The sequence below is a fragment of the Catharus ustulatus genome, chromosome 5 (genome assembly GCF_009819885.2).
Source record: "Catharus ustulatus isolate bCatUst1 chromosome 5, bCatUst1.pri.v2, whole genome shotgun sequence".
Lineage (NCBI taxonomy): Eukaryota > Metazoa > Chordata > Aves > Passeriformes > Turdidae > Catharus > Catharus ustulatus.
Window position 1 is genome coordinate 12,301,217 of NC_046225.1, and position 27,674 is coordinate 12,328,890.

Genomic DNA, 27,674 nt, shown 5'->3' on the forward strand with positions numbered 1-27,674 from the left:
TTTCTCTTTCATGTGAAACAAATGCTAAGATAACATGTTCTGTGTTGCTTGCTCAAGAATCCTAAACTAATAAAGTAAATATCACACCTGGTGTATAGTATTAATCTTTCAGAAGTTTGTCCTGTGCTGGAGAAGATAAATAATTAGAGATAGGTAAGAGGTGAAAGATGTGTAGGTGTAAATAATCTGCAGATTTAAACATGCTGCATGGCAACTCTAGGTCTCTTTTGAGGTAGTCATGAAAACTTAAATTGTGTGCCTCATATATTTAAGGCCAGTGAGCCTATATGATTTTATTAATGTGCTATAAATCTTATATTCACGAGCAGTGTTTACTACTGTGCAGTATATTTAAAAGAAAATTTATGCCTCACTGTAGAAGGAAGGTAGGCTAGTGAAAAAATGCAAGGGTGGATCTCAAACATTTATCCAAATCTGACAAGTATTTGAAAGGAATTTGCTCCTGTAAATTTCTGCTGGGAGCAGAAATTCTAGGCTCAATTTTAATAAAATCCATAAATACTTATTTATGCATACACAGGTGGAGCCATGGACAGGTCTTTTGTCATTGTCTAGACACAGGAACTTGGTGTGTGTTCACATATGGCACACTCTGGATCATAGGATAAGCTTTTAATTCTGTTTTAAAGCAGTACATTCTTCAGTGTAGAATAGTATCTGAAACACCTTACTGGAGACCCTGGACAATTTCCTGAAGGAATAGTGATTTTCTTTGTGAGGCATGTCTTGGCAGTTTTTGGCCACATCATTCCCTTCCTATCCCATTTCTTCTGGAGCAGCATTCCCTAGGAAAAAAGACTGGATTGTTACACTAACTCAGTGTGTGAATTAGGATGAGCCACAGAAACTTGAGACAGGTCATCTTCCACAGAGAAGACTGATTTGATCGTTTTTTGGTAAACTGCTTGTGTTTTCCTTCATTATAATATCTAGGAAAACTTTCTGGTCTCTAGGGAATGGCAGGAAGTTGCTGCAGCTGTGATTGACTCCAGTAGGGAAGCTACCTCCATGGAATTTACTTGCCTAATGCTGTTGAAAGGGCAGTGATTATGTCACCAAGGAGGCATTTTTTATTTGTGTGGGTGCATTGTAGGTTGCACAGAAAAATACAGTTAATGTACCATGTGTAACCTTCCATGCTCCTTAAGCTTGCACTTCCACCTTGCAGTGCTTAAAATATTAGTCAGCAGTACAAAACAGGTATTTTCAATGCCTTAAGAGCTATTTAAAGGTTTTTAAAAATTGTTCTTTATGGTTTTATGCTCTTCACAATTAATTATCAGGTTTTTATGCTATTTAAAAAAAGGCATGTGTACTTCACTATGCAATTTTCAATTGTGTGAGGCAATAAAAGCATTCCTCATGATGCAGAGGTGCACAGAACAGTTCAGGAATGATTTTGGAATGTGTGAAAATTCTACAATTTGACATACTTTGTTGTCACTGAACTTAACTCTTGTATATATGTGGTTATATAATTAGATTCTTAATGTGTAGCATTAGCAGTTATTTCTCTAATTACTATTGTGAGTATTTAATCTAAATAGCCTCAGTAATGAGAGGTCTATTACACTTTTTTATAGAATATTGGGGTTTTTTGGTCCTTACTGCAACTTTCAGAAAATGTATTTGTTAGGATGGAAAGTTGCCATACCAGGTGAGGAAGAAATGACTGGGACATACCAAGTTGTTTGGAGTACTCTGCTTCATATGACATTAGGTGTGAGGGTAGTAAAATTCAGTGTACAGATACATGCTCCCTCAGGTACCATGGAACAAGTTTGGTGGGAGCTGCTGTGACCCTGCCCTCCCTGCTCTGACTGACATTGTTTGGAGCTCTGCAGTGCACACAGAGTGGCTGTTCCACTTGAAAAAAGAATCCCCTGCTCTAGCAGAGCCAGTTTTCACCTGCTTGAGCTCCCTGAAATAATTTTCTGCCTATGATTCCCTGGTATTTGTGCTAGTGGAAGAAATGTTTGGGGTAACAGGGAGTGTGGGACTGCAAAATAGCGGTGGAAGTGATGCTCTAAGCCTGCTTTTCGTAAGTGTTGCTCTCTTGTGCATCCTCTGGATTGTAGGAAGTGGTACAGGTTTTTCCCCTGAAATGGTAAAGCCATCTTCCCCTCAGGCATTTCATAGACATGAGACTTTGGATATAATTTTTTTTTTTAATTGGCTCGTGTTACAAATGACAATGAGTGTCTTTCGTGTTTGGATGAAAGCAAAATGCTCTGCCGTTTTGCTGCATTCCTCTTAGTCCTTCTGAGTTATTAAAAGATTGTTCTTCTTCCTTTGACCCCTCTGACACAAGCTTTCAACCCCTGCAGCTTTTTGGACACGTGTTCTGTCACCCTTTGGATACTCTGAAGAACATGGAGGAGAATTGAGGCATGCACTAATGTGCCCTAGTACCCTAGTTTGCAGATTTATTATGCTCCTGGGAGAGCAATGCCTTGATGTATCCTATTATCTTGAAATCATCCTTAACTCAATCCAGGCTAGGATAAAACAGAAATAAAAACATTTCTTTACAACTTTCAGGATGGAAAACGCACTTACGTGCATTTATAAAAAGGTGGAGGTGAAGAAATAAAATAAAAGATCTCTCTTGCACAGAGATTAAGTCAGAAAAATTCTCTCTCATGGACACAGTCTCTTGGTTGACTGCGGCTTGAGGCATAGGGAATGAAAAAAGGGAATAAAAATTGTTACATCATATGCATATGTCAGGAGATCATCTCCAGCAAGTCAGCTGGATCCATAGAAGGAAACCTGCAGATTGAAGAAATGCCTTCCAGTGACCTGGAGTAACCAAGACGAATCTTTGGCATGCAGTAAAGTGGTGGAAAGCACATGTGGAGCCCCAGGATTCTTGAATAAGTTTCATAACTGGATTTGGTGGACATGGGAATGAATCCTTTCAAGCTGGATTGCTGGTGCAGTATGGATGTTATACAGCAGGGACTGGCAGCATATGTGAGATGACTGTGGCTAAAGAGCACGTGAGCTGCTGGAACAACAGCTCAGTTTGCTATCAGATGGTTCCTTTGGTGTAAATACACAGGTTGAAAGCAAAGATGATTTCCTACAGGGTGCTGTACTTCATTCTGGGTAGGAGGTGAACACTTAATTGTCACCCAGAGTGTCTTTGGCATGAAGCCTGGTGAATAAGAGTGATACACAGATTCATTGTACGAGCTTCAGTGGCAAGAGACTTTGCTGTCACAGCCCAGAGGCTGTCCTGTGCCTGCTTTGGTCCATATTTAGTGTTAGGAAATGTTGGTACTGTGTGAATGAGCATTTTCCTTGGCCATCCTCGATGTCTTCATTCACAGGTAATAAAGTGTGGGCTAGAGGGGGCATGAAGAGGTTGGGGATCTATTTGCACTCCACTGCTCAGCACTGTGTATTTGCTCTGTGGATATTTAAAACAGGTGTTCATTAATGTGGTTCAAAAAGAGTCTGCACCTTTGTTTCACCTGTTCTAACTTTCCTGACTGACTTTTGGAGCTGACTTTTTTTCAGAGGGATAAGTACCTTGCTGTTGAGCTTCAGGTAATTATTTCCATCACAGGGCAAATGGAAATTCTGCAGGAATTAAGATGTGCCTTTCCTATAACCTCTGTTGAAGAAGTTTTGCTATCTTCTGCACCTTCCACAAAGGTTCTTTAGGCATCTGTCTCTTCCACGTTTCTGTATTAAGGATTTGTCTCTTGCCAACTATCATAATGAGGATAAAGTTTTTCCAGTTCTGAGTAAAGCCACTTGAGTGGCAGCAGTTACTCTCTTTGTACTGGAATCTCATTACATTACTCACATGTAATGATGTAAGTTATACAGCAAAACTTGCTTTGCATATACTTTATTTCCTTATGTGGCTTTAAGAGGGATAAAAACTTTAAAAAATAATCATTTCCTGGTGCTTGTAAATGTTAACTAACTTGGAGAAGTTTCAGTGTATACACATAGTGAAGAAATTAGCATGAAGAGTATTTTTACCCTTTAATGTGTATTTCACTGTTCTACTCTATCCTGTGCATTCAGCTATCTCTGGGATAGGAAGAAGGGATATTTATTAGAGGGAAAGTACTGGGCAGAGGAACAGCTTCATATGCTGCCTTTTTCTCTCCTAAACCAATTTTTATTTTCACTTTGCTTTCTGTTAGATAGATGAGTTATATCTCAAGGCAGTGTGTATTTATTTAGAAAGTTACCTGTTTAAGGAAACAATTCATTATGTGTCGTGGAGCTGATGAGTTCAGTAGAGCCACCTTTTAATCCTTGATTCCCTGTGGATTTTCTTTCACAATACCTTTCTCCTTTAAGTCCCTAAAACTACAGTCCTTTTGAGTGAATAGGGGCTATTTTATACACCACCCTGCTTCCAATCCAATTAAAGGCTCAATAATAGACGGATTAGGGAAAGTTTACTTCTTAGTAGAAGTGCAGCTTTGGAAAAATAGTGCGTTGATAGCAAGAGGGAATGTGAAGGAAAGCGGAGAAAATTAAGGAGATAATGGTCAGTAATCTTAACTTGTCTGATGTTTGCGCTGTTCACAATATAGCAGACTCACAAAATGCCTAGAACAATGATTCAGATTCTTTAACCATTTTGTTGCTGGAGTTTGCCTGTCTCTTCAATTTTCTTCACTCTTGCTTTTGTTATCTGCATCTTGCGCAAATGCCACCTAATCCTTTACTTTAAGTCCCCAGAGTAGGAGACTTTTGTAGTGGTTTTTTTTTGGGGGGAGCTGAGGAGAAATGCAGGAAAGCAAGGAGTTGATGGCAAAGTTAATCTGTTGTATTATGAAAGTAGTTAAGTATCAAAGTTTGTACAACACGTATCAATTAGGTTTTTAGGAGAACTGCCATTTAAGTATCCCTGTGACAATAAACTTCCTTAAGAAATTCTTTGAGTGAAATGGTCAAGGTTAAAAACAAACCTCGAAAACGTTATGCAAACCAGAAAATACAGTATTAAAATGTTGTTTGATGAGTAATAAACACATTAAATCCAATTATAAAAATAATCTTGACATAAAGGTTGTGTTTCCTATTCAGTGCCTTTCCTGTCACCTCACCTTACAGGTTAGTTTCCAAACAAATGGTTTTACTGTAGAGTTAAGAAGGTGCAAATGCCTCAGAATTACACTTTGAACTGTATCCTTTGCATGTCTCTGAAAGGCTCCTCTAACCACATTAAGCAGTGCCAGTGGTCAGCAAACTGGTTAAGACCACGCTCTTTTTCCAGAAAACTCAGTTAGGTGGTTGAACAAGGAATGCTGCTTTGTGCCATCAAACCTTTCTCCCTTTTTTCCCCTCTTTTTTGGAAGGGGGGGTGGATAAATTAAGCCTTCTCCATTTTGTAGAACAACAAGTAGTCATTATTTTCAGCTACTTTGCTACCTTATTATTGCCAAGGTCTCTACAGAGCCTTTTTCTTTGCCTACCATAGTGGGTTGTAGTGGGCTAAATGTTTAATGAGTCAATGCGTTAAAGGCTTCACTTTTCTTCCAATTAACCCCAAGACCACTCTGGCATTTTTGTAAATCCACAGAAGTATTTTGTGAGGCCTAAAGGGTAAGCTGCAGGCAGGCTGTGAAGAATGTAAAAAGACTAACCTGCTAACAAACACTGTGCAATGGGACAAAGAGAGTTTAATCCGTATTATGGTAAATGCTGGCTTAGTGTCCCAAAAGGGCTTTGCAGAGTGGAACAAAACAAAGAGGGCAGCACCAATAAAAATCCAGTGCTTTTATTTTTATACACAAAATTGTTGCAAAAGAAAAACTGATAATAGCATTAAGAAAAGGTTTGAATGGTGGTTTTAAATATGATACTAAACATTGCGATTGTTCACCATTTGAATACTGTTTGTTATACATAAAGAAGCCAAAAGCAACATAGAGGCTCCAGTTGATTGAATATTCATGAAAATTGGTCAGAGGAGTACCTCAATTTAAATTTGAAATGTTTGTGAATTAGTATATAATAAGATAATATATAACCTATATGTTCATTAGTGTGTGTTTCTACAGAGAGAAACATAGGAATATATTTTATGCGAATATGTGCAAAACGCAAGGACATTTATAAAATATGTAATAAAATGCTAAGGATTCTTATTTATCCTCCTCTTAGAAGGCAAACAAAAACCCAAGGATAGTCACTTATCTTACTCAAAATGCATTAAAGATTAAGGAAGATTTGCAGAATATAGTATTGCATTCAAATTCTTCATATTGGAAAAGAGGCTGGCTGTGCTTATGCTTCAAAAATTAGAACAAATGAGAAAATCAAGTAATTAATTTTTAATGCTTTAATACTAACTGTGATTTTGTCTCTGTAACTATTTTGGTAAGAGGAATGTAATTCACTCAAATGTAAAGTAAAAAAAGTGTGTAACTATGAAAAAAGAGGAGAAAATAAGTAGCATTCCAGGAATGGGAGGAATAGGGAAAAGAGAATATTATTCTTGATGCTTATTTAAATGCAAAGTCGTAGCTCTAAAAATAAAAACATAAAGTTCTGAGCCGTGCATAGCATAGGAAGTGTTTTTCCATTACTTTGTTAGAAATATCTAATTACTTTAATTATATCCACTTCTTCTGATGATATGAATAAATTGCTTACATGTTAGATATACCCCAATCCTGAAGTGAACTTAGATAGCAGTGATCTTGTGTTGTTATCTCATAACCCTCCTTTCCATATTTATTTCAATTTTGCTCCAGTCACAAGAAGGAATGAGCTTTAGTGTGTTGGAGAAAATTTTTGAAAAGTGTAATTAGCAACTCTCATTAAGATAGCCTTGGATAGCTAAAGCAACTGAGTATTTTGCTAAGAATAGTGTATTATTATCTTTAAATACAGAGAAGGATGAGAAAGACAGAGGTGTTTGCTCACTTCTTTGTGGGGATGGTACAGCATGGAAGTTTGCTCTGAGATGAGTCCCTGTAAAAGGCAGACTTTGACAGTGGGCACAAAATCTGCTCAGAGGCTGCTTGGATTAAATGGTGTGATGGAGCTCCATGTGCTTCTGGCACAGAAGGGATGGCAAACCACCTTTTGGGGTGAGATTTTGTGCTGAGACACTGAGCAAATTCATGGTGATATTCCCCAGATAGAGAGGGCTGCCTGCTGGCAACAGATACAGGAGTTCAATGTGTAAACTCTGATAAGGCTGACATGTAATTTGTGTTACAGTTTGATTGTTAATTGTATATAAAGCAGGAGCCTTCACTGATCTTTCACTGAGAGCCCTTAATTGGGAGAAGTAAACCCATGCCATTAAGAGTATATCCTTTAAGGAGAAGGAAGGTAACTTTTTTTTTAATTAAGCATTTGCTTGATTTTGGTGCTTTTGGGTTTGAATACTTCCTCTTAGTACTATGGATATAGGCCAATAGTCTCAGTTGGTTTTGTCATGAGACAAAAGTTTTTTCCAAGCATCACATGTAAAACATCTCTTTTTTTTAATTTTGTGCTTTTTCTCTAAGTGTGTTGAGATTAATTAGAGTTAACTGCATTCACAAAATCTGTCTACTGGGTCATGTAACCAAAATATTTGAATAACTGGGATTTTGGCAATATTTATAACTTTTCAGCAAATTAGTCATACCCATTTGCTGTAGGTAGAAAACTGACATGAAAGTTGTTTAAAATGTAGCTTTGAGCCTAAGAATGGTCTTAAAATGAAATCATAGATGGTCTCTGCTTTTAGCTTTTAGGATGAGAGAAGTTACCTACTTCAATAGATGTAAGCATTTTATGAAAGACATTGCAGAAGCACTCGCATTTGCCATTTATATTCTTTCTGTCACTAAAGAACACAGCTATATTGGAGTACCCATTTTATTATATTAGAATTTGTGTTACTTGGGGTGTTTTTTATTCCAGAGACATATAATCTTTGCAGTTGGATGATTCTTAGAAATTATTATGAAGCAGAACCAACCAGCTGAGTTGTTTCTTGTGCAGTGTATTCCTATACAGTGCAGTGGCAATGACAAGATATTTTTAGTGGTACAAAAGCACACAGTGGTTCCTGAAACTGAGAAGAGGGTTCCACCACCCCATTAATGCCAGTGGGACCTGACACAGAAGGAATTCAACTGGGGCTCTTTAGTCCTTTCTTACATCCTGGGCTGCATTAAAAAAGTTGTGACCAGCAGGTTGAGGGAGGTGATTTTCCCTGTCTGCTCTGCCCTTGTGAGACCCCAGCTGGAGTCCTGTGTCCAAGTCTGGAGTCTTCAGCACAGGAAGGATGTGAATGTTTGAGAGCAGGTCCAGAGGAGGGCTGGATTAGAGATCCAGTGATCAGAGCAGCAGTGATCAGAGGGATGGAGGAAAACTGTCTGAGATTTGGGGCTGTTGGGCCTGGAGAGGAGAGTGCTCCAGGGAGACTTTAGAGCAGCCTTCCTGCACCTGAAGGGGGCTTAAAAAGGAGGGAGAATGAGAGAAAGAGGATCAGTTTTCAATTACAATAAGAAAACTATAGATTAGATGCTAGGAAAAAAACTCTTTACTCAGAGGATAGTGAGGGACTTGAGCAGGTTGGCCAGAGAAGTTGTGGATGCCCATCCCTAGAGGTGTTCAAGGCCAGGCTGGATGGGGCTCCAAGCAAACTGATCTAGTGGGAGGCATCCCTACCAACAGTGGGGTTGGAGGCAGGTGAGATTAATCACAGAATTACATAATCTGTCAGGTTGGAAGGAACCTCCAAGATCACCAAATCCAGCCTTTGACTGATCACCACTTTGTCAGCTGGAGCATGGCACTGACTGCCATGTCCATAAAGGTGCTTTCCAACCCAAGGCATTCTGTGATCTACCTGAGGAGTCCAGTGAGGGAACTGACCTAACAGGAAATGATCTTTTCTTTCATGGATTTTTGCAAGAGTGATTCCTTGAGCCAACTACCTCTGGCCCTGAAGGAACATTAATGGCAGGAGAAAGAAGGCAGCAGGACCAAAAAGTTCAGAGTATGCCACACCATTCTCATGGCTGCCACCTGCTGTGGAGCCAGAGCCATAAACTCCACCTGTAGTCAGATGTTAACTGCTGGATTAGGATTTTAATTGAGATCCTTTAAATCTGTTGGAAACTTAAATGCAGTGTCTTGTGACAAGAATCATGAAAGTGGAGAGTTCAACCCTTTCAGAGATAAATAACTTTGTTATCAAGAACAGTCTCTTTTGGGGAGAAAATGTCTGGTGTTTAAATAGAGTAAAATATATATATAGTATTGTCAACTGCCACTGATTTCTACTGCTGTTTTAATGTAATATTTTTGTGGGTTTTGTAAAAAATACACATACGTATTTGTCGTTTTGGGAATGATCCTAATTACTCTTTTGGCAGTTTGACATCCTTCTGTGTATGTTGGATGCAGCATCATTTATACATTCTTTCTGGATTGCTTTTCAAACATAGATCCTAAAGCCAAGGATTCCTACTCCAGAGAATACAAACTCATTGATATCTCAAATTGTGTCCTTGTGTAGAAGTCAGTTGTTTCTTCTAACTTAATGCTGAAATGTTAAAGCTGCACCATCCCATGTTCCTGGGCAAAAGTTGTGTCTTCCACTACTTCCCAACCCGCTCCTCGTAGTGCTCACAGGATAATAATCAGATATTTCTGGTATGACACTTCCCCCTTGAGAAAGGAAAGGCATTGGTGTGTAAATACTGGATTTTTACTGAGTGGGTGATAGCATCCAGGACTTCATTCCTGTAATCTTAGTGAAGGGCAATATGATCTCTATGGCTGCAGGTGCACCAGTGCTATTTAAAAACTGCTTAAATTGTGCCTATTACATGTAAAAAAATTTTCTTTTATGTCTTTGTATCTCTTGCATTTAAGCAACATGGTGCAGAGATATTTTTTCTTCTCTGGAGAACATATTCTGGATAGATCATACTTGGAAAGTAGGAGTTAAATTTTTTACTTTTTTGAAATTATGGCTTTTTTTTTTTTTTTTTTTTTTTTTTTTTTTTTTTACTTTTCAGATTTTTCATTTTAAAGTATTTTCAGGTGTACTGTTCCAGTCCTTGGCCCTGCACTTTGAACCTAGACATAACCAGTTAGTACTGCTAGAAAAGTCTTACAGGAGTCCTGATTAAGGGATTTTGATAAAGTAATTAAAATATTAGTTAGGTTAATTTCTTTCTTTGCCCTGTGTTTGTTACTTCTTAGCACTATGGAGTTTGGAAATCATCATACAAGCATTATCATTCATCTAAACACTGGAGGCAGATTTTTTTCTATTTGCTTTTGAAGAGATCCTAGTGTTAATTTTCTGAACAGTTTGCAAAACTGCATAGTATTTTGATTTATTTTGTTTGTTTTATTTTACATTTATTGCCAAATGTCATGTTCATAAAATGCAAAATCATGCAATGTGGTGTTTCTGGAAATTCTCTTGGTGTATTTCATCCAAATTACTTTAAACAACTCTATCTGATTGCTGTTTTCAGAAAGAACTGAATAATTACTGTCCTGAATTCCAGCAATATACACAGGTTTGCTGGAGAGAGGAGTAGATAAAGCATATGTTTACATGACTTCCACAATAAAAGGTTCTCCATATACAGTTTGCAAATACTGATTTTAATTTCATGTTAATAAGATGCAGGAAAATGTGCTGAAGAAACAGTGCTTTGCTGCTTTTGTCACAGTTTCATCAAACTGATTTTGTCAGCACTGGAGCATAACCCTTGCCACATCAGTTTGAGTGCTCATTAGGCAGCCGATTTGTCTGAATCCTCATTAAATTGATTAACCCATTTACTTATGGATGATGACATGTTATGTGGTACAGGAATGGTGGTTAGAGACTGGAATCAGGAGTCTCGTTGGCTTTGTTAGTATTCAGTTGTTCATTTGTTTCTGCAATAAACTGCTGCATTTGAGCACCACAGCAGCAGTAATTTACATTTTGCAGAAGCATGGCATCAGCTGAAGGGTTGAACTTAGATTGTGTAAACTCGTACCTCTGTCAGTCAACTACAGACAGGAGTTTAGGAGCTTTGTAGGTTTTTAGCCTGCTCCTATTCCCTATTTGTTTCACTCGGGTACTCAACTTTCTCATTAGAACCTAAAAGGCTCTCTCAAACATCTGGTTTAATGTAAATTAAATAACAAAAGGGAAACAAGTAGAAAACATCCTCAGTTAGCACATTCAGAAGAGGGAGATGTTGTTAAGCAGGGATACTTAAAGCACTTTTCTGAAAGATAGCTTTCAGAAAAATGATCAAAATGGAAAAAAGAAATCAGTCAAAGTTTTAGATCAAATTCCACGTATTCACAGTTTAGAAATTTGTATTTTTACGGTTTGATATATTAATATGCCTCTAATATTTTAAGGTGCTGACTGTGTGCAGGTTTTGTGTGCAAGCCACTATTTTAGTGGTCATATGTGAAACTAGAAAAGAAAATTTAAGCATGCAGGGTTTAACAAATAAAATATTTTGTTTGAATTCAGTGATTCTGCATGTGAGTGGATGATAAGCATATTAACTCATCCGTGTAATTTTGATTCGAGATCAAATTCAGTTTGGGATAGCTCCAGAAACAGTGGAGTATTTCAAACTTTGTGAAGATGAAGAAGCCTGGATTCTTGAGCAGCCAAATAATTTATTTTGGTGAGAATTACATTTGCAATTTCAGGGCTGAACGTGCCATGAACACGAAGTGGTGTGAAGATGCCCTATCCTTTGGTGAAGCAGAATACTTTTTGTATTACAGGGTGCAAAACAAGCCTCCTCCTGAGCTGTGGCAGTACCACAGTTTGCAAACACCAGCCAGAAATCTTCTTCTCTAAATGCAGGACCAGAAGCAACAGTTGGCTGCATGTTGGCCAAACTACAAGAAAATAGAACCCAATACACTTTCAAAGATGAAAGGAGATTTGCAACATGAAACTAGCAGCTATCTATGGTAGTAAGTCAGACTGAAACCATTCCATCTCCTTCACCCCTGCATTATTGTCCTTCTCGAATACCTGTTGAACTCCAGCTTTACCCCATGGCCCCAAACATAGTCCTTGCAGAAAGGACTGATTGGGATAGCAGTGACTGGGCATGGATGAGGTGCAACGTTTGCAGGGCAGCCACCTGCAAAAATCCTTGTGAAACTGTAGGTTGAATGGAAGGTGGTAGAGCAGGTGAAGGGTAGTAGTGTTGGAATTGTTTGGGAAATAAGGCAAACTTTTAATGGACAAGAGAGTTGGGAAAAAAAAGGTAGGCCATTGAGGGAACTGTAAAAGTGATTTTACAACTTACTATAAGTTAACTAGAGCTGTGTTTGTTCTTTGCTTTAAAGTAAAGGATAGTCATTACTTAATTTTTAAAAATCATTAGTGTGCATTTATATATACACTGTAACACTAAATATTGCAAGCTTTTTTGATAATAAAAAATACTGTTTCCCCTGTTCAATCTTCTTGGGCTAAAGTTAGGACCGGTGATGCTCTTAGGCTTCTTGTAAGGTTAACACTAAGTTAATAATCAGTTTCTGTAGAATTGAAATTAGACTGAGCATGGGAAAATACCCTGTCATTGTAACAATTGCACAATATTTGTGGTTTATTTGTTTATTTGGATATGCAGTTTTACTGAGTCAGTCAGACCAGTCTTGTTTCATTGAGAAGGTGAGCTAAGTGCAGGAGGTCTTGCATCCTTTCTGTTAAAGAGATTACTGTCACTGAATTAAACAGAGGCAGAATTTCACCCACCCTTTTAATTTTTTTGGAGGAAGCAGCTCCAGATGCATCATATTTGGGAACTTCTTTATATTAGATGGAGTCTTTTAGAAATGTCATTTATTTTAGTTTACTAATATGTGCCTGTATTTGGGGAGAGTTTACAGAAATAAGTACTTGGACTCTTATTTCAGTTCTGGAGAATAATATATAGAATATTTGCTAAGTACATATGGAACATAGATAATGTTCTAACAGGAGGCTGGTGATCAGAGTTAAATTACTGGGCTCTAAATTTTTCTACATCCACCTCTTTTGCTTCTTCACTTGCTCTGACAGTTACAGCCCGTTTCTCTAATAGGGCTTGCATTTGAAGATAAGCCTGCATGTAAACAAATTAACTTTTCTTAAATGGAGAGCCATTTCATCTGCAATAATATACCAATTCATAAACTATCAGAAGCATATTTTTAAAAAAAGAAAAAGATAAATGACCCATTGTATAACACTTACTATTAGGCAGACTAGATGTCCCTGTGTTCTGGGAGATAAGGCTCTTGTATTATTACACCCTAATAAAATGAGTTAATGTTTTAGTATCTGAGATAAAAGGACAGTTGGATATATTTAATAACCAAACTGAGAAACACTTAATTTTAGTTGTCTGTAGCAATATAACACAAATTCCCCTGTAAAACAAATTGCACTTTTGGAATATACTTTAATGTGCATTCGACAAAGGAGAAAATGAGGTGATTGAAGTTCAATTTGTAGCATGTTATTAACCATTTCCGCTTGACTAGATGCGTAAAAGGATAATGGATGAGGGTTTTATTATTGCCTTTCTGCTAAAATGAAGTGGTGTAAAAGATAAGGTGATGAGATTAATGAACATAAGGAAAAGGCGTAATCAATCAAACTCCAACAGGGTGATGAGATGACAGTACTTAAGATTTGCAAGGATACATTTTTTAAAAAGTGGATTTTATCAACACCGACGTTTTGTTTGGGTGGAATGCTGAGAAGCAGATATTGCCAATTTCAGTTATTTTTTGGTGGATTCAATTCCTACTGTATGTTTGAAGCTTCAACAATTAATGTAACAAATTAAAGTTGTTAAGTCTATTGTTAAATTTAAAATTCGCATTAAAACCCCCTATATGGTTACTGAAGGAGAATAAGCAAATGCAACTTTTGTCAAGCAGGAAGGATGTTTCATTGATCAGTTTATCAGTTCTTCACTGGTGGAGCACTCCTAGATGTGTCTGGATGATTATTTTTAGTCTGCACTGCCTCAAGTTCTGCATTGTAGTCTTTTCAGCATTTCAGTCACTGCTTTTCATGTGCTCAAGGAAGAGTGAGAGATGCTTTCCTTGCCCTGTAAAAAGTTCTCAAACATGAAACTACGCAAGATTTCAACTTCAGCTCCTCAAATAGACAATTGATTATCTTGTAGCGATAAATCTACTAAAGTTTCTTGCTGTAAATGTGTTCCTCTTTGTAGGGTGAGATATTTTATACTCCAGATCTCAAATCTTCTTTCCTCTACACTTATCTTAAAATTCATTATCTATAATGCTATCGTGTTATGGGAAGAATTGATTACAGGTGTTTTACTTCTAAGTACTTCAGCTAGAGAAAACCCTAAAGGTAGATCTTCTGCCTTAAAATATTTTATTTTCTTCAAGAAAGAAAGAACATTGAGTTCCACACCAAAAGTCACTTAAAAGCTGCAAATGCCACTGGAAAATCAATTTTTCTAATCCCTCCAGTTTTCTGCTCCTTTTAAAAGACCATTCATCTTTATCAAAATGTGGAGCTGACTAGGAGGGGAGCTGCTATCTAGTTAGGGTCTTTTCCCTACTGAAAAGTTTTAAGAAGGGCTCCCACATCATTCTTTCAAATGTGGTAAATTTATTTGATAAGGGTTGCCTATTAAAAGGCTACCTTAAGTTAGTTTTGTAAATGAAACATGCACAAGCAGGATAAGTTGCTGTATTTTTACAAGAAACTTAGTTCTTAGCACCACTTAGACCAGGATGGATAGGATATTGCTATGGGTTAGGATTTTCTACAGGGAAGCACTTGGAAATACTTCTCCCTCTTGACTTCAGCATGTATGAAACACTGTCAGGTACTGGCTGGAAACTGGGGTTTTGTCAATACTCTCACATTAGACTTGCCTTTTTCTGGCTTTTAGGAAAACTTCCAGTTGTGCACAAGAGCATTGTGGGTTTGAAAGATAAATGCATAACACAGCCCAGATTAAAATTTTTCACAAGAGCTAATATTTTCACACAGACTTGCTGCCCTCTCTCCTCCTGTCATCTGCAGCATTTTTGATAGACTTATTTTTTATTGGGCTCTCAGGAGTAGCAAGTTTTAGATTTAATACCCCAGGGGGAATGGCAAGGCAAGTCATGTTGTTGGATCAATTGTTCAGCTATCCCCAGACTGCTGTCTGTGTATCTGTTACACTTGAATCACATTTTCAAGCCTTTCTTATCAATCATTTGGACTAGAAATGTAGTTTAATTTTCTATTGCATTTTTAGGCTGAAATAAGGGTTGTGTTCTTGTTCTGTTACCCCAGAATCATAAATGTGGTTGTCGACCTCACATTAGCCGTGCCCCTGCCTTGCTTAATCTTGGAAAAGGGTCTTTGCTTGTAGGAATACTTTAAAGATGGATTTATATTTCTTTAGTTTAGCATACAGTAAGATGAATATCAGCAGTTTTTTTATAAAACTTCATCTTCACGTGGCTTATTTTTCTTTAAAAACATAAGCTAAGTTTTAATTGGACAAATCATTTCTATGGGTGATCTTAAGGGGTTTTTCCTTGCAGTCACAGGTCATAACAAATCCTTGGTCAGTGACTGATTTCAGTCAGTTCTTTTTTCTGAGAAATTAATCCACTTCTACAGGAATATAAGACAAATGTAAGAATACAGATACAAAATATGAAGTGTGGGACTTTGTTATAAAAAAGAGCACATAGGAGACATGTCCTTTGATAACTAAGAACAATTCCTCTATTTTGTTGTCACATCTGTGTTTAGCTTTGGTTTACAGTAAATGAACTTGCAGTGGGTGGAGAAGGGCTTGAGCAGTGAAGGGTTTTACAGCAGTTTTGTGCTATCTTCTTTCCCAGCTTCTGAGGGCAAGAGAGAAGATTTATTCAGTATTGTGTACAATCCTGGGCATCCCAAATGAGGTAAAGGTATGTCAGCCCCTGCAGCTGCCCCACTTTATTTGAAGGGGATTTGGTTCCTGCAGCATTGAGAATCTCTGCAGCACAAAGGTGGCATTAAGCCATTTTTGCATCCACATCCCTTTGCAAGGGGCACCTTCTGTGCCACATCTCTCACAAAACACAGCTCAGGATCTTCTAATGTGAGCGGCTGGCTTGGCAGCTCTGGACTCTGACTTTTCTCCTTGCCTTCGAGAGGCACATCTGTTCTTCTGTGTATGGGCTTGCTTCCCATTCATGAGCTGATCAGATGCAGTCTTTCTTGATGACTGGTATTCTAGTTTCCTGCCAGATGTGTGGGGGAGTTTTTGTTTTTGTTTTGTTGATGAAGGGATATGAAGGTCAGCTTACAGGTCACTGATTTAAAAAAAAAAAAATCTTTCTTTTTTTTTGGTGTTGAAACTTATTTCTTCATTACCCATTTGCTTTCTGCTCCTCCTTCTGCAAGATCAGATGGAAAGAGCAGACACTGGGCAGCTGCCAGTGTTGCAGGTGTAGTGATTCCTTCTTGGTTGTAGTTGCTGCTTCCACTTGCACGTGTTCTGACTGGAGAGACCTTTGCTGATACGTGGAGAAGCAGCCCATGGGAGAAGTCATATCCTGAAAGTGGTGAAATAGGCAGGTGCAGGGCACAGCAGTGGAAATCTGACATGACTGTTCTCATTTGCTGTTCCAAATACAAATTTGGAGAGACATTTACAGCAAACATGAGCCTTATTTTTCTAAATCAGAGTCTCCCCAGGCCAGTGATCACAGCGCCAGCCTGACAGAGCTCAGGAAGTGTTTGGACAACACTCTGAGGCACAGGGTGTGACTCTTGGGGAAATCCTGTGCAAGGCTGGGAATGGGCTTCAGTGGTTCTTGTGGGTTTATTCCAACTCAGAATTCTATGATTTAAAAATAAATAAATAAATAAATAAATTCAATGTCTAATTACCTTTAAGAGACAGCAAAACAAAGATGGCTCCTGCATTGTTTTCAGTGCCCTGTCTTTGAGATGCTTGCTCCTGTTTCTTACATTTCACCCTGCATAGTAAGTAATGCTGCTGTAGGTTTGAGGTGCTGTGAGTCTGGTGATTGTCCTAATTTTCAGACTCTGTGCTTATTAAAGATCAACCAATAGTCTGATAAAGACTATCCTCCAAGACTTTTCTGCACTAGGAATTTTATAAAAGGAGAGGGACCAACCAGACTTAAAAAAACCTTTAAACTTAAGAAAACCCCACATCTACAACCTTTTTTGTCATTATAGATATATATTTTTATATATATATAAATAAATATATATAAAATCTCTGCTTGATTCCTTTTCACTATTTTTCTGGCACTTCCATCTTTGAACAAGGGAAAGCCTTTTAGGGTTTGTTTTGAAATCCTTTTTCTAAATTGCAGTAGCATTACAACATCATAGCATGATTTTGAGGCACTAGTCCTATATTGTCTTACTTGTACTAGGAAACTTTCTATGTGATTAATATTTTCAAAATATGGATCATGGTCATACTTATCACCTCAAAAACATAAATTTATTTTTTTTCTTAATGGGACTATCAGATTCTAGGGAGTGTGCTAAAAACTTTTGAGTTTAAGATTTGAAAGGGTTTTTATTTTGTAACCTCTTTTCCAATAATAAAACATTTCCATAATTAAATCAATCTGAATTTGTATTTCCTTTTCTTTTTATTAGCTCACAAGAAGATGGGAAGACAAATTAATTGATCAGTTTTTACAGAGTGAAAATTTTGAATATGTAAAGCTTTCTGTTCTTTGTCTTTTAGTTTTTTGCATTAATGAACTTGAAGGTGAGCTAACTAACAAGGTAGCAACAGTTGTGGTAATAGAAAGCTATGCACCAAAATAAGAGAGTTGTGAAGGACTTTTTAAAGCCATCTAGACACCTGCTTCTCAGCTGGGTATGCAATAATGGCAAAGGGAGTTTTCCCACCTAGTTTTCCAAAATTCTGTCTCACACAGGGTAATGATCATGGAATACACCAGTGCACCATTCATTACTGCAAATTCTTAATACTGATAATATTTTATGTCAGCATTTTTGATGTAAATTCCACTATTTAATATCATCAGCTTCTTTTGACAACTTCTACACAGTGAGAAATCATTTCATGGAATTCTGCTCACTGATGCTTAAGCTCTCTTCTTGAGCTTTTGCAGGTAATGTCATTTTATCAATGTAACCAAAATGAAATCAAAACAAGCTTTTTTAGTATTTGCCCAGTGTCTGTTTAACTGATGGGATTCACTGACACATGAAATCATGAAGTTGTATGATTTAATGGAGTCTACAAAGACTATCCTGAGTTATTTCTAAATGTCTGAAAGATTCTTGGTTATGATTTGTTGTCTGCATTGTTTCACATACCAGGTGTATGAAGTCTGTATATGTAGGAATGTCAGTGCTGTAGCAAATAGCATAAATAGGTAACTCTGGTAGAGGAAAAGATGTTACCCTTCTCCAGGTGATGTAAACATCTATATGAACCATTTATATCTACCTCTTGAGGAGCAGATCCAACTAACTCTTAAATCAGAGTGTAACTAAATCAAGATATTGGTCAACTCCTACAAGAATCTGTGAATTCCTGCAATTCTGGCTCCTTTTTATTGTAAATAAGCCTGCTGTCATATTTTCCAAACACAGGTATAACTTTATGTCCTTAACCTTGCAGGGCTTACAGCCACCCAAACCTTTATTAATTTTCTTCTTTTTGAACTTCCACTGTCTGAGGCTGCATAATCTTCCTTGCATAACTGTCTTTAACAATCAGATATTCCTGTTCTTTGGGTTAATTGAATGTTTTCTGATAGTGGTGATAAACCCCTGCTCTCTAAAAACCAGCAGAGTTAATCAAGAAGGAAAAAAATTGTTTATGAGACCCAGTTGAAGGGAGTAAGAGAGTTGGCATTAAATTTTCTAACATTGTATGTGGATTTATTAGTCTATGTGAGGTGTTTAGAACCAGGTAGTCACATCTGAAATACAGGCTCCCTCAGTAATTTTATTTCCAAGTTAAATTGAGATAATCAGGAAGAAGGTTACCTGTAGTTAGTAGAAGACCACTTTCAGAAAATTTACATTGCATGCTTTTTTTTCACATTGAAATACAGCTTAAGTGACAGGATAAAGGGAGAAGATATATAGTTGTGCATTCCTCTATTTTAATAATCTGGGAAATATTTTTCATGCCATCACAAATTTACTTATCTGTGGTCTGGGACAGACTTTATTCTTATTATTTCCAAGCCCACAGTGTTTTTATTTGTTATTGTGGAGAGAGAAATGATTTAAAAACTGAATGGACTAGAAACAGAACTAAATCCTAACAAAAGATCAAACTGTTTACAGGTCCAGAGGCCTTAAGGTATTTGGGGCTAATATAAACAGCATAATGTGAAATAGGAATTTCAGTTTGTGGTAAATCTGTCTGTCCCCAGCAGCTTCAGATAAAATAATTCCATCCTTCTTGAGCACATCAATTTGCTAGCCGGTGGTTCATGTATCAAAGAGCATTCTGTGAAAATATCAATATCATTGGTTAATATAAATGAAATTAATTTTTAAAGCTGGGCTAAAGGTTGACATCTGAAAAATTGCATTACTTTGCAGAAGAGAAATTTCTGTCTTCCAGTGAAATTTCAGGTCATAAGGGCAAGTAATTTTCACAATCTTCAATGGGAACCAGTGAAATATGAACTTCATTGTCACCTAGCCCCAAAGCGATAAGATAAAATGAGCTGATACATCATTTGCTGTGGTTTTATCATCTCCTTCAGTAATTGGAAGAGAAAACATAAGAGTCCTTTACCACCCCCCTTCCCAATCCCTTCACCACCCACACCCAGGCATAAGCCATTTTGCTCTGATCAATACAAAGGTCACCGAGTATTTATTTATTTATTTTAATTTTTTTTATGCCGGGTAAAACTGTCTAGTGGAACATTAAAGTAATGAATATGTTTAATTGAGTTTGTCACCCATGAAAATGCTGAACAGGATTGTGTAACAGACTGTGCATGCTCACAGGGGGACTGGTTGGGAGGCTGCTGCTCCTTGCCTGTGGATTTCAGTGGCTGATTTTGTAAATATCTGAGATTTAAGGTGAACATCTTGTTGTTTCTTTGAGAAATCTAAAATAAACTGATAAACAGCTGTGGTTTATTGACGAGCATGTTGATATTTAAGATTATTCGTAGTCTGATCTGATTCCCTGTTAATTCAGGTGTACCTAGACGTATTACACAAAGAGCAGGGTAAGACCCTTTCACTGTGAATCTACAGCCAGGAACTAAATAATACCTGGACAGTACAATCCAAGGATCCTCAGTTGCAAGGCTGAGGTTAAGGTTAGAAATCCAGGTTTTTTGTGAACTGAGTGTCAGATTTTGTAGCCTCTGAGTGCTGTAATTTGCTTTCCTGAGTAAAAATGACCTCAAATGACCTGGAATGCTACTAGAATGTATTTATAAATTTTATCTCTCAACTGTAATCAAATTAGAATATAAATTGAATGCTCTATATTTTTATTCAGTGTTTTGTTGGGTTTTTTTCCTTTGTCTTATATTATAACTTGTTTAAAATTAAACAAATGTGCATAATTTTTAAAATAAGCTATTTAGCTTTTATTTTACTCATACCAGTTAAGTTGGCTGGCATATTAGAGTAATATAATTATTCAATTACTGTTTCAGTTCTATAATCCATTTGCAGACTTAATTACTTCTAGCCTATTCACATTTTCAAAATCAATAGTACTTTTCTCTAAAATAAAATAAAATATACGATAGCTGATTGGCTTGCTTAACAGGTAAAGTAAAATGTTCATTTAGTCTTCAGTAAAATATTACTTTTCTAATTCAGGAGGCAGCTGTAGTGATGGGGGTGTATTTAAAACTATTGCATGAAGTCTTTTACAATAGACATTGTTTATGATCAGCATTAAAGAAGGATTTTGAAGAAAAGGTAGAAGGAAAGGTAGAATGGGGCATTTGTATTAAAAACTAAAATGACAGAATAGCTTCCAAGTGAATGAGCATTTTAGTGTTGGGAAATTAGCTGATATATGACTGTAAATCGTGAGCACTTGTTTGTGTATGATCTTAATTTGTGGTCAGCACTGTGCTACCTGAGTTCTCATACAACTCTGATTTCAGAATCTCCTCCAAGTAGAATTTGAAGCTGGCTGTTCTTCACTCACCAATTTCTTGGGGAGTTTCCTGCAGTTGTGCAGTGTCAGGGCCATCAGCATGAGTACAGTGACTGAGTACAGGTTTAGACCTTCATTTTTAGTACTTAAAGAAGGGACTTCATGCAAAGGGGAAAGTAATTTTGTATTTTTAGTCATGTTCATCTGATGTTGCCAGATTCTAATTACAGAACAGTTTGTCTGATGAGATTTTTGGAACCATAGAACTTTACAATTGCTTCATTTTTTAATGTATTTTTAAATGGAATAGTAAACAGTATAAATTGTTTTTTTCTCCTGTAAGGTGCTGTGTTTTTTGAAACAAATGAAATGTGCAGTGGATTGAACTTCAATCTTACGTGTTCAATCAACTGAAATTCTGTAAATACTTTCTCACGTGGGGAAGGCAGTACTATTTCTGCAGATTAAATTAGACTGTATGCTCTCATTAGTCTCTGCTCCACTACTTGTTCCAAAAGTGGTGGTGACAAAAAACAGCAATGAGTTGGTTTTCAAAAACATTGCACAATAGTATGAAGAAGATGGTTGTTTTCACCCATAAGCCACACAACACAGAGCGTCACTTCTTAAATTCTGAAGTGGAAATTCTGAAAGTTGTAATTCTGATGTCAGAAGTGATTTAAAAAAAAAAAAAAAAATTGTTTGCCAGGATAAAAACGCTGAGTTTAATTTGAAGAATGAGCCAGTTTCTTCAAGTAGGAGTTTCTAATAATATTTTCTAGGGAGTTAAAAGATTTCCATGAGGAAAAATGCTTAGAAAATACTTAGCAATCCACATGGAAGAGACATGTTGGTGTCCTGGCCCTCTCTCGCGGCCGGGGCGGAGCGGGGGCGCTGCTGCGGTCGCCATGGCAGCGGGCTCATGGCCGGCTAGGCCTCAGTCCGGGCCACTGTCACTGCCCCGCGGCTCCTGAGAGCACGGCGTCCCAAAGAAGGCCTGCTCCCACCTAATCCACTTTTAATTGAACTCCAGAGACTTTGAAGTGGGGCCACAGAGCAGGCAGAGCGTTCCTGCTCCAGCCCGCAGTGATCCAGCCCGGCCCCAGCTGCTCGCGTCTCCTGAGCGCTTTTGTTAATGAGCGCTTCGGAGAATGGCTGCAGCGCTGTTTGTGTGCTGTTTGTGTGCTGTTTGTTCCAGTCTTGCTGTAAATCCTGAATTCAGTAACTCCACCGTGCCTCTATGAGGTGCACAGTGCAAGGCACCAATGCTCTTTTCCAGTTGCTTTCCCTTCGTGTTTTTTCCCTTCCTGGGCGTCGCTCATGCAGGGCTCCACTCTCATGGAAAACACTCACTTCCCAGGGTAAATTAAGTAATTTCACGATTATAAACCGCACCATTTTGACTAAAATTTTTGTCCAAACCCAGAAGTGCAGCTTATAATCAGGTGTGGCTTGTGTATGGACAAAGAACGAAAAGTTGCCGACACCCAGAAGTGCGGCTTATAATCGGGTGCGGCTTATAATTGTGAAATTACTGTAATAATAAAGCAATAATTATTTAGTGTGCTGGTTTTATTCACAGTATCCACATAGTAACTGTTCAAATTCGCCATGCACAGACCAATGGGGACAAACAGGCTGGTGGGTTTTAATTGGTGCACAAAAGTGCAGGTTACCACAATGCCATCCATCTCAAGAAAATAATTTCAATTAGAAGCTCCAATTTCAAGATCATCAGATGGATGAATACCAGCAAAAAACACTATGAAATTTCTGTGTATGATGTTGTGTTCTTAGAGGACATTTACATACCTGTGACAAAAGCCAAGCACAAGGGTTTTGAATAGCACTGCAGAATTATACAGATCTGCCAGTTGGTGTGGATGGGTTATGGGTGTGCTAGGGGAAGTGTCAGCTTGGCCCAAGTCTCTTAGTTCCCCAGTTCCAGAAATGTTTAACAAACACTGACAATCTGTGGTCCTTTCATCACATTTCTAGAATTTTGTACTGGAATAATTTCATAGTCTTTTCCTTCTCTTTCTATGTGTGTGTGTTTTTGCTGGGAGAGAAGTTGACTGTGGCACTTGCATTGAGGTGAGGATGAGAGGTTAAGTAAAAAGAAAGAAGGTGTGGGAGAAGATTTGCTTTGTATGTTCTGATCTGTGCTATCAGCTTTTGGTTTTCCTGTCTTGTTTGCTTTTAGTTCACAAAACTGGTACAATATTTTGTGCTGTATTGTGTAGTGCTTTCATAATGGTGCATCTACTCTCTGTGCTACAAAAATGCAGGTTTTATTTGTCAATATATGCTACATTTGAGGCAAAATCCTCCTTTGTTAAAAACCTGTAAACAAATGATTGATTTCATTGACAGTCTTTGTTATGTTAAGGACTTGAATTTCACTTTTTCTGTTTTTATATACAATATATTGCTCAAGTGAAATTGTGGTAAGAGTGATGTTAACAAGGATTGCATCTGAGTCTCCTTTTCTGTGATGGGTTTTTATTAAGTGCTTTTGTGTTTGCTAGAATTGACAAATCTCAGATTTTCCTTCTCCTATAATTTGTTAATCTGAGGGAGAGAAGTGCCCAGTCTCTCTGTCCCTTAACACTTACATAATTAAGCTTTGAAACGAAAAGGAAAAAGTGAAGCAACAAAGAAACAAAGTGGCTGAGGACTGAAAATGGGATTAGTTTGAATTGTGAAGGCAGCCTAAGCATCTGTGTCTGTCAGATGGGATGACAGGAATTGTAACAAGTTACTTTGACAACCGCTTACTCCATAGAGAGATTATGCTGAGTTCATTTGCAGGTTTGTGTTTAACCTTAGCTGACAAAATGATACTTAACCTCTTATACCGCCAACCTCTCTGGTTGCAGAATTAATGAATGCTGCCTTAACGATAAACCTAAGGAACATTTTTTTTCTTCAAAGACATTTTTTTCTTCCTTATTTGTTACAGGCCTGTTATTGCAATGCTGAAGGGAGTGCAGATACGTCTAATGCTACTAGAAATACATTTCAGAGTACGGTTTTATGCTTTGCTGAAGTGCTGAACATTTAATAATGTTTTTGAAACTCTGAAAATGTTATGAAAAATATGCAGTTGTCTTTAAAGGAAAAAATGCAAGAAAATGTTTAAAACATTTGACAGGAGTACTAAAAATGCATTAGAGATTCATAGCATGAAGTTTGAGCATATTTTAATTTTGCTGCAGGTTTTGCATGTAATTGTTAGAATCCATGATTGTGGGTCAAAGTGTTTCTCTTATGCAAGGTATTACCTGTCCATATGTAACATATTTAGAACATCCTATGTGTCTGTTCCTCCTAGATTCTGGCATATACAGAAGGACTCCATGGAAAATGGCTCTTCTCAGAGATTCGATCCATCTTTTCCCGACGTTACCTCTTGCAAAATACAGCACTGGAGATATTCATGGCAAATAGAGGTACAGTGAGCTTAAAGAAATGACAGGGGTGGATGTGGGGACAGGTGCATTCTGTTTGGATGTCTGTTTTGACATGGGTTTGTGTAGATAGAGGAAGGGCTTGGATTAAATGTATCAGTATTTAAGTTAGTATTTTTTCCTAATTTAGTTTTTCCTTCAAATTCTTTTTTCAATGTTAAATTATGATCAAGTGTGAAGACTGTACATTATCAATGCCTCACTTTCATTTATATCCATGTGTTTGTTTGTCATCTGAGGACTCCTGCTCAAGACAGTCCTGCCTCTGATCTGTTATGCATGAAGGATTTTTTGTGCCCTTGGAGACTTGATAGTTGTTAGTGGTGCATACCAAGAACAATGGAATGAAAGAATTTCACTACTGGATTAGAACAGTGACTACTATGCCTTCATGCTTTATTTAGACTAGAACATTGTTTTGGTAATGGCATTGTTCAACAGAATATTAATCATATGCATAAACACTTGTTGTTTCCTCTGAAGCCTTAAATGGCCACTGGTGATACCATAATTAGCTAGTTATTTAGATTTGTAGGTTACAGTTTCATAAGTACCATTCACATGTTTCAGACAAAATAGGCAGATAGTATTTTGAAGGCTATTTCTAGAAAATATCTAGAAAGTAAATTAGTGAATGTGTGAACCAGTTAATACATACATTTTAATTAGTTCTAGACATATAGGTTTAATTTCTATTCATAAAGGAAAATAAACGTAGACCTTGTAAGATGTGCAACAGTGACAACTCCTTTTGAAATTCCTGTTAGTGATAGATAAAAGGAGTAAAAGTTCTGGAAATTAAAAAAATAATCATCTTCAACAACCTGCAGGAAACTTGTGTAATCTGTTGAACACCTGGGCTTAGGGTTGCATTGTGTTGGTTGAGAAAGTCTAAAATGGAAAATCATGCTGTATTTCAACTCTTGTACTCACAGTGGGTGTCATGTTCAACTTCCCCGACCAAGCAACAGTAAAGAAAGTGGTTAACTGTCTGCCTCGGGTTGGTATTGGTACCATCTTTGGACTACCCCAGACCAGGTATTTTACAATTTGAGTTAATTTTATTTGTCAGTTCAAAGAGTTCTTTTTGTTTTCATCGATCCAGCCCACATGGTTTGAAGCATTTACACCTATTAGTTTGCAGAACATGGAGCAGGAAAGCCTTAGGGACTATCTTGATTGTTTTTACTTTAAATGTTTATTTTTATTAGATTTCTGTACATAGAAATGGGATTAAAATAGTTTGGGATGTTTTCTCTTGTGTTTTGTAGGTTTTTTTATAGAGTCCAGAAAAAAAATAATCTCTTGAATTGCAATTTAAGCCATTCTGTAAGAACATCAGATTTCTATTTACAGAAACAAATTATGTGTGAAAAATTTCAACATTGAAGACTCATTTGCTCAATATTTCACATCCATTTGTACTGATCAATTTGTTTGCAACATAATGGAGGCTGCAAAAAAAAATCAGTTACAGTTTCCTTGAATTGTTTACCAATACCTGTAAAGATTTTTTAACTAAAACTACATATATATATTTTTTTCCGCCCTATGTGGATTTGTTATTTACAGATGTTTTTGTTATGAACAAAACAGTCTTGGGAATTTTATGATAAACTCTTCTGTGTTTGATTTATCACTCCAAGGAATGACTTTACAGTCTTCTTTCACAAACATTAGGAAATCTGGCATCAAATTCTGAAAGTTTGAGTTATTTATGACTCACTCCCCAACACTGCCCAGAATTTAAATCTCAGGAGGATGGACTTCATAATGAAATTCTATCATCTTATCGTTGTTTTCCTTTGTTCTTTAGGGATTTTAAAAACCTCTCCCTAAAGATGACTTTATTCTTACATGAAATTCTACAAGTATTGTAGTTTTCCTATTTAATGATATTCTATCTCTAAATCTCCAGTAACATATTTCTGTAATACATCAAACCGTCATGGAGGAGCTGAATTTGCACAGCTGTAAAGGTTTCTCTTGGAAATTTTTCAAATCTTGACATATTCAGCTGTCAGATGCTTTAATTCTTTTTATTCTTATTAGATTATAAAACTTTAAAAATGAACTTCAAGTATCCAAGTGGCAGTTTGATCTCCAGAGAAATCTACCATAAACCTGGTAGAAAGAATATGTACTACTGCCACTAAAAATCAGATACGTAAAAAAGGAAGACCCACCGAGTTTTCTCATAATTTCCTTCCAATTTTCTTTGTTTTCAGGCGCATTTCTTTGGCTAGTCCACGGCAGATCTTCAAAGCTTCCAACATGACCCAGCGATGGCAGCACCGCGAGATTTCCAACTTTGAATACCTGATGTTTCTAAACACTATAGCAGGTATTGCTAATTACTGTACATCCAAATTGCTATAATTACACAGAAAAGGAGTTAATCATGGCACAGTCTCAGCAGCTATGGGACATAAATAGATTTTACTCTTTTAATGAGTAATTTTTTTCTATGTATGGTTTTCCTGAGGAACTTTGCAAAAATCCTCCTAAATTTACTTTATTCAAAATTGTGTTTATGTTTATGAAAGACTACACAGATATTTATAATGCTGTACTGAGCTGCACTTAAAATCAGGATATCATGACTGTGTGGGAGGACAGGAACTGTATAGACTGTCTATTTAGGAAAGCCTCAGAAATGGGAACTTCTTTAATTTTCTAAAGTACTATCCTCCCTAAATATTATAGATGGAACAAGTTCTCTGTAAGGCTGGAAAATCTCAGCCAGGGAGTGAGATATTCCTGGAGCAAATAGATGCTACTGCTATAGGATGCATGGTTGGTCTCAAAAAAGGGTGCAAAAAGGATTGCCAATGCTGCTGTTCTGGGTCACCATTAACAAATCCAACCCTAGTTTGTATCCACTTATTTTTGTCCTAACCACTCATTCTGTAAATGCTAGGCTATATTTTGTTTAACCCAACTTACCCCATCAGCTTCTAACCAGCTGGGCTTCAGTTTACTAAGTGGAGGCTGCCTGTTGGGTCTCATGACATCCCTTTTATTTTCCAACTTATTGTGTCCTCTGAGAAGCTTGAGAAAATTTCTC

At 37.2% G+C, this 27,674-nt stretch overlaps 1 protein-coding gene across 4 annotated transcripts in view; it reads left to right on the plus strand.

Annotated features, from left to right (window-relative positions):
* LRBA (LPS responsive beige-like anchor protein) overlaps positions 1-27,674 on the plus strand; it is a 365,003-nt gene that overhangs the window by 218,276 nt on the left and 119,053 nt on the right. For all 4 annotated transcript variants that reach the window (XM_033059906.1, XM_033059908.1, XM_033059907.1 and 1 more), the window contains 3 exons: positions 24,472-24,589; positions 25,543-25,645; positions 26,836-26,951. In XM_033059906.1, the coding sequence (XP_032915797.1) occupies positions 24,472-24,589; positions 25,543-25,645; positions 26,836-26,951 (337 nt within the window). The remainder of the gene's footprint in view (positions 1-24,471; positions 24,590-25,542; positions 25,646-26,835; positions 26,952-27,674) is intronic.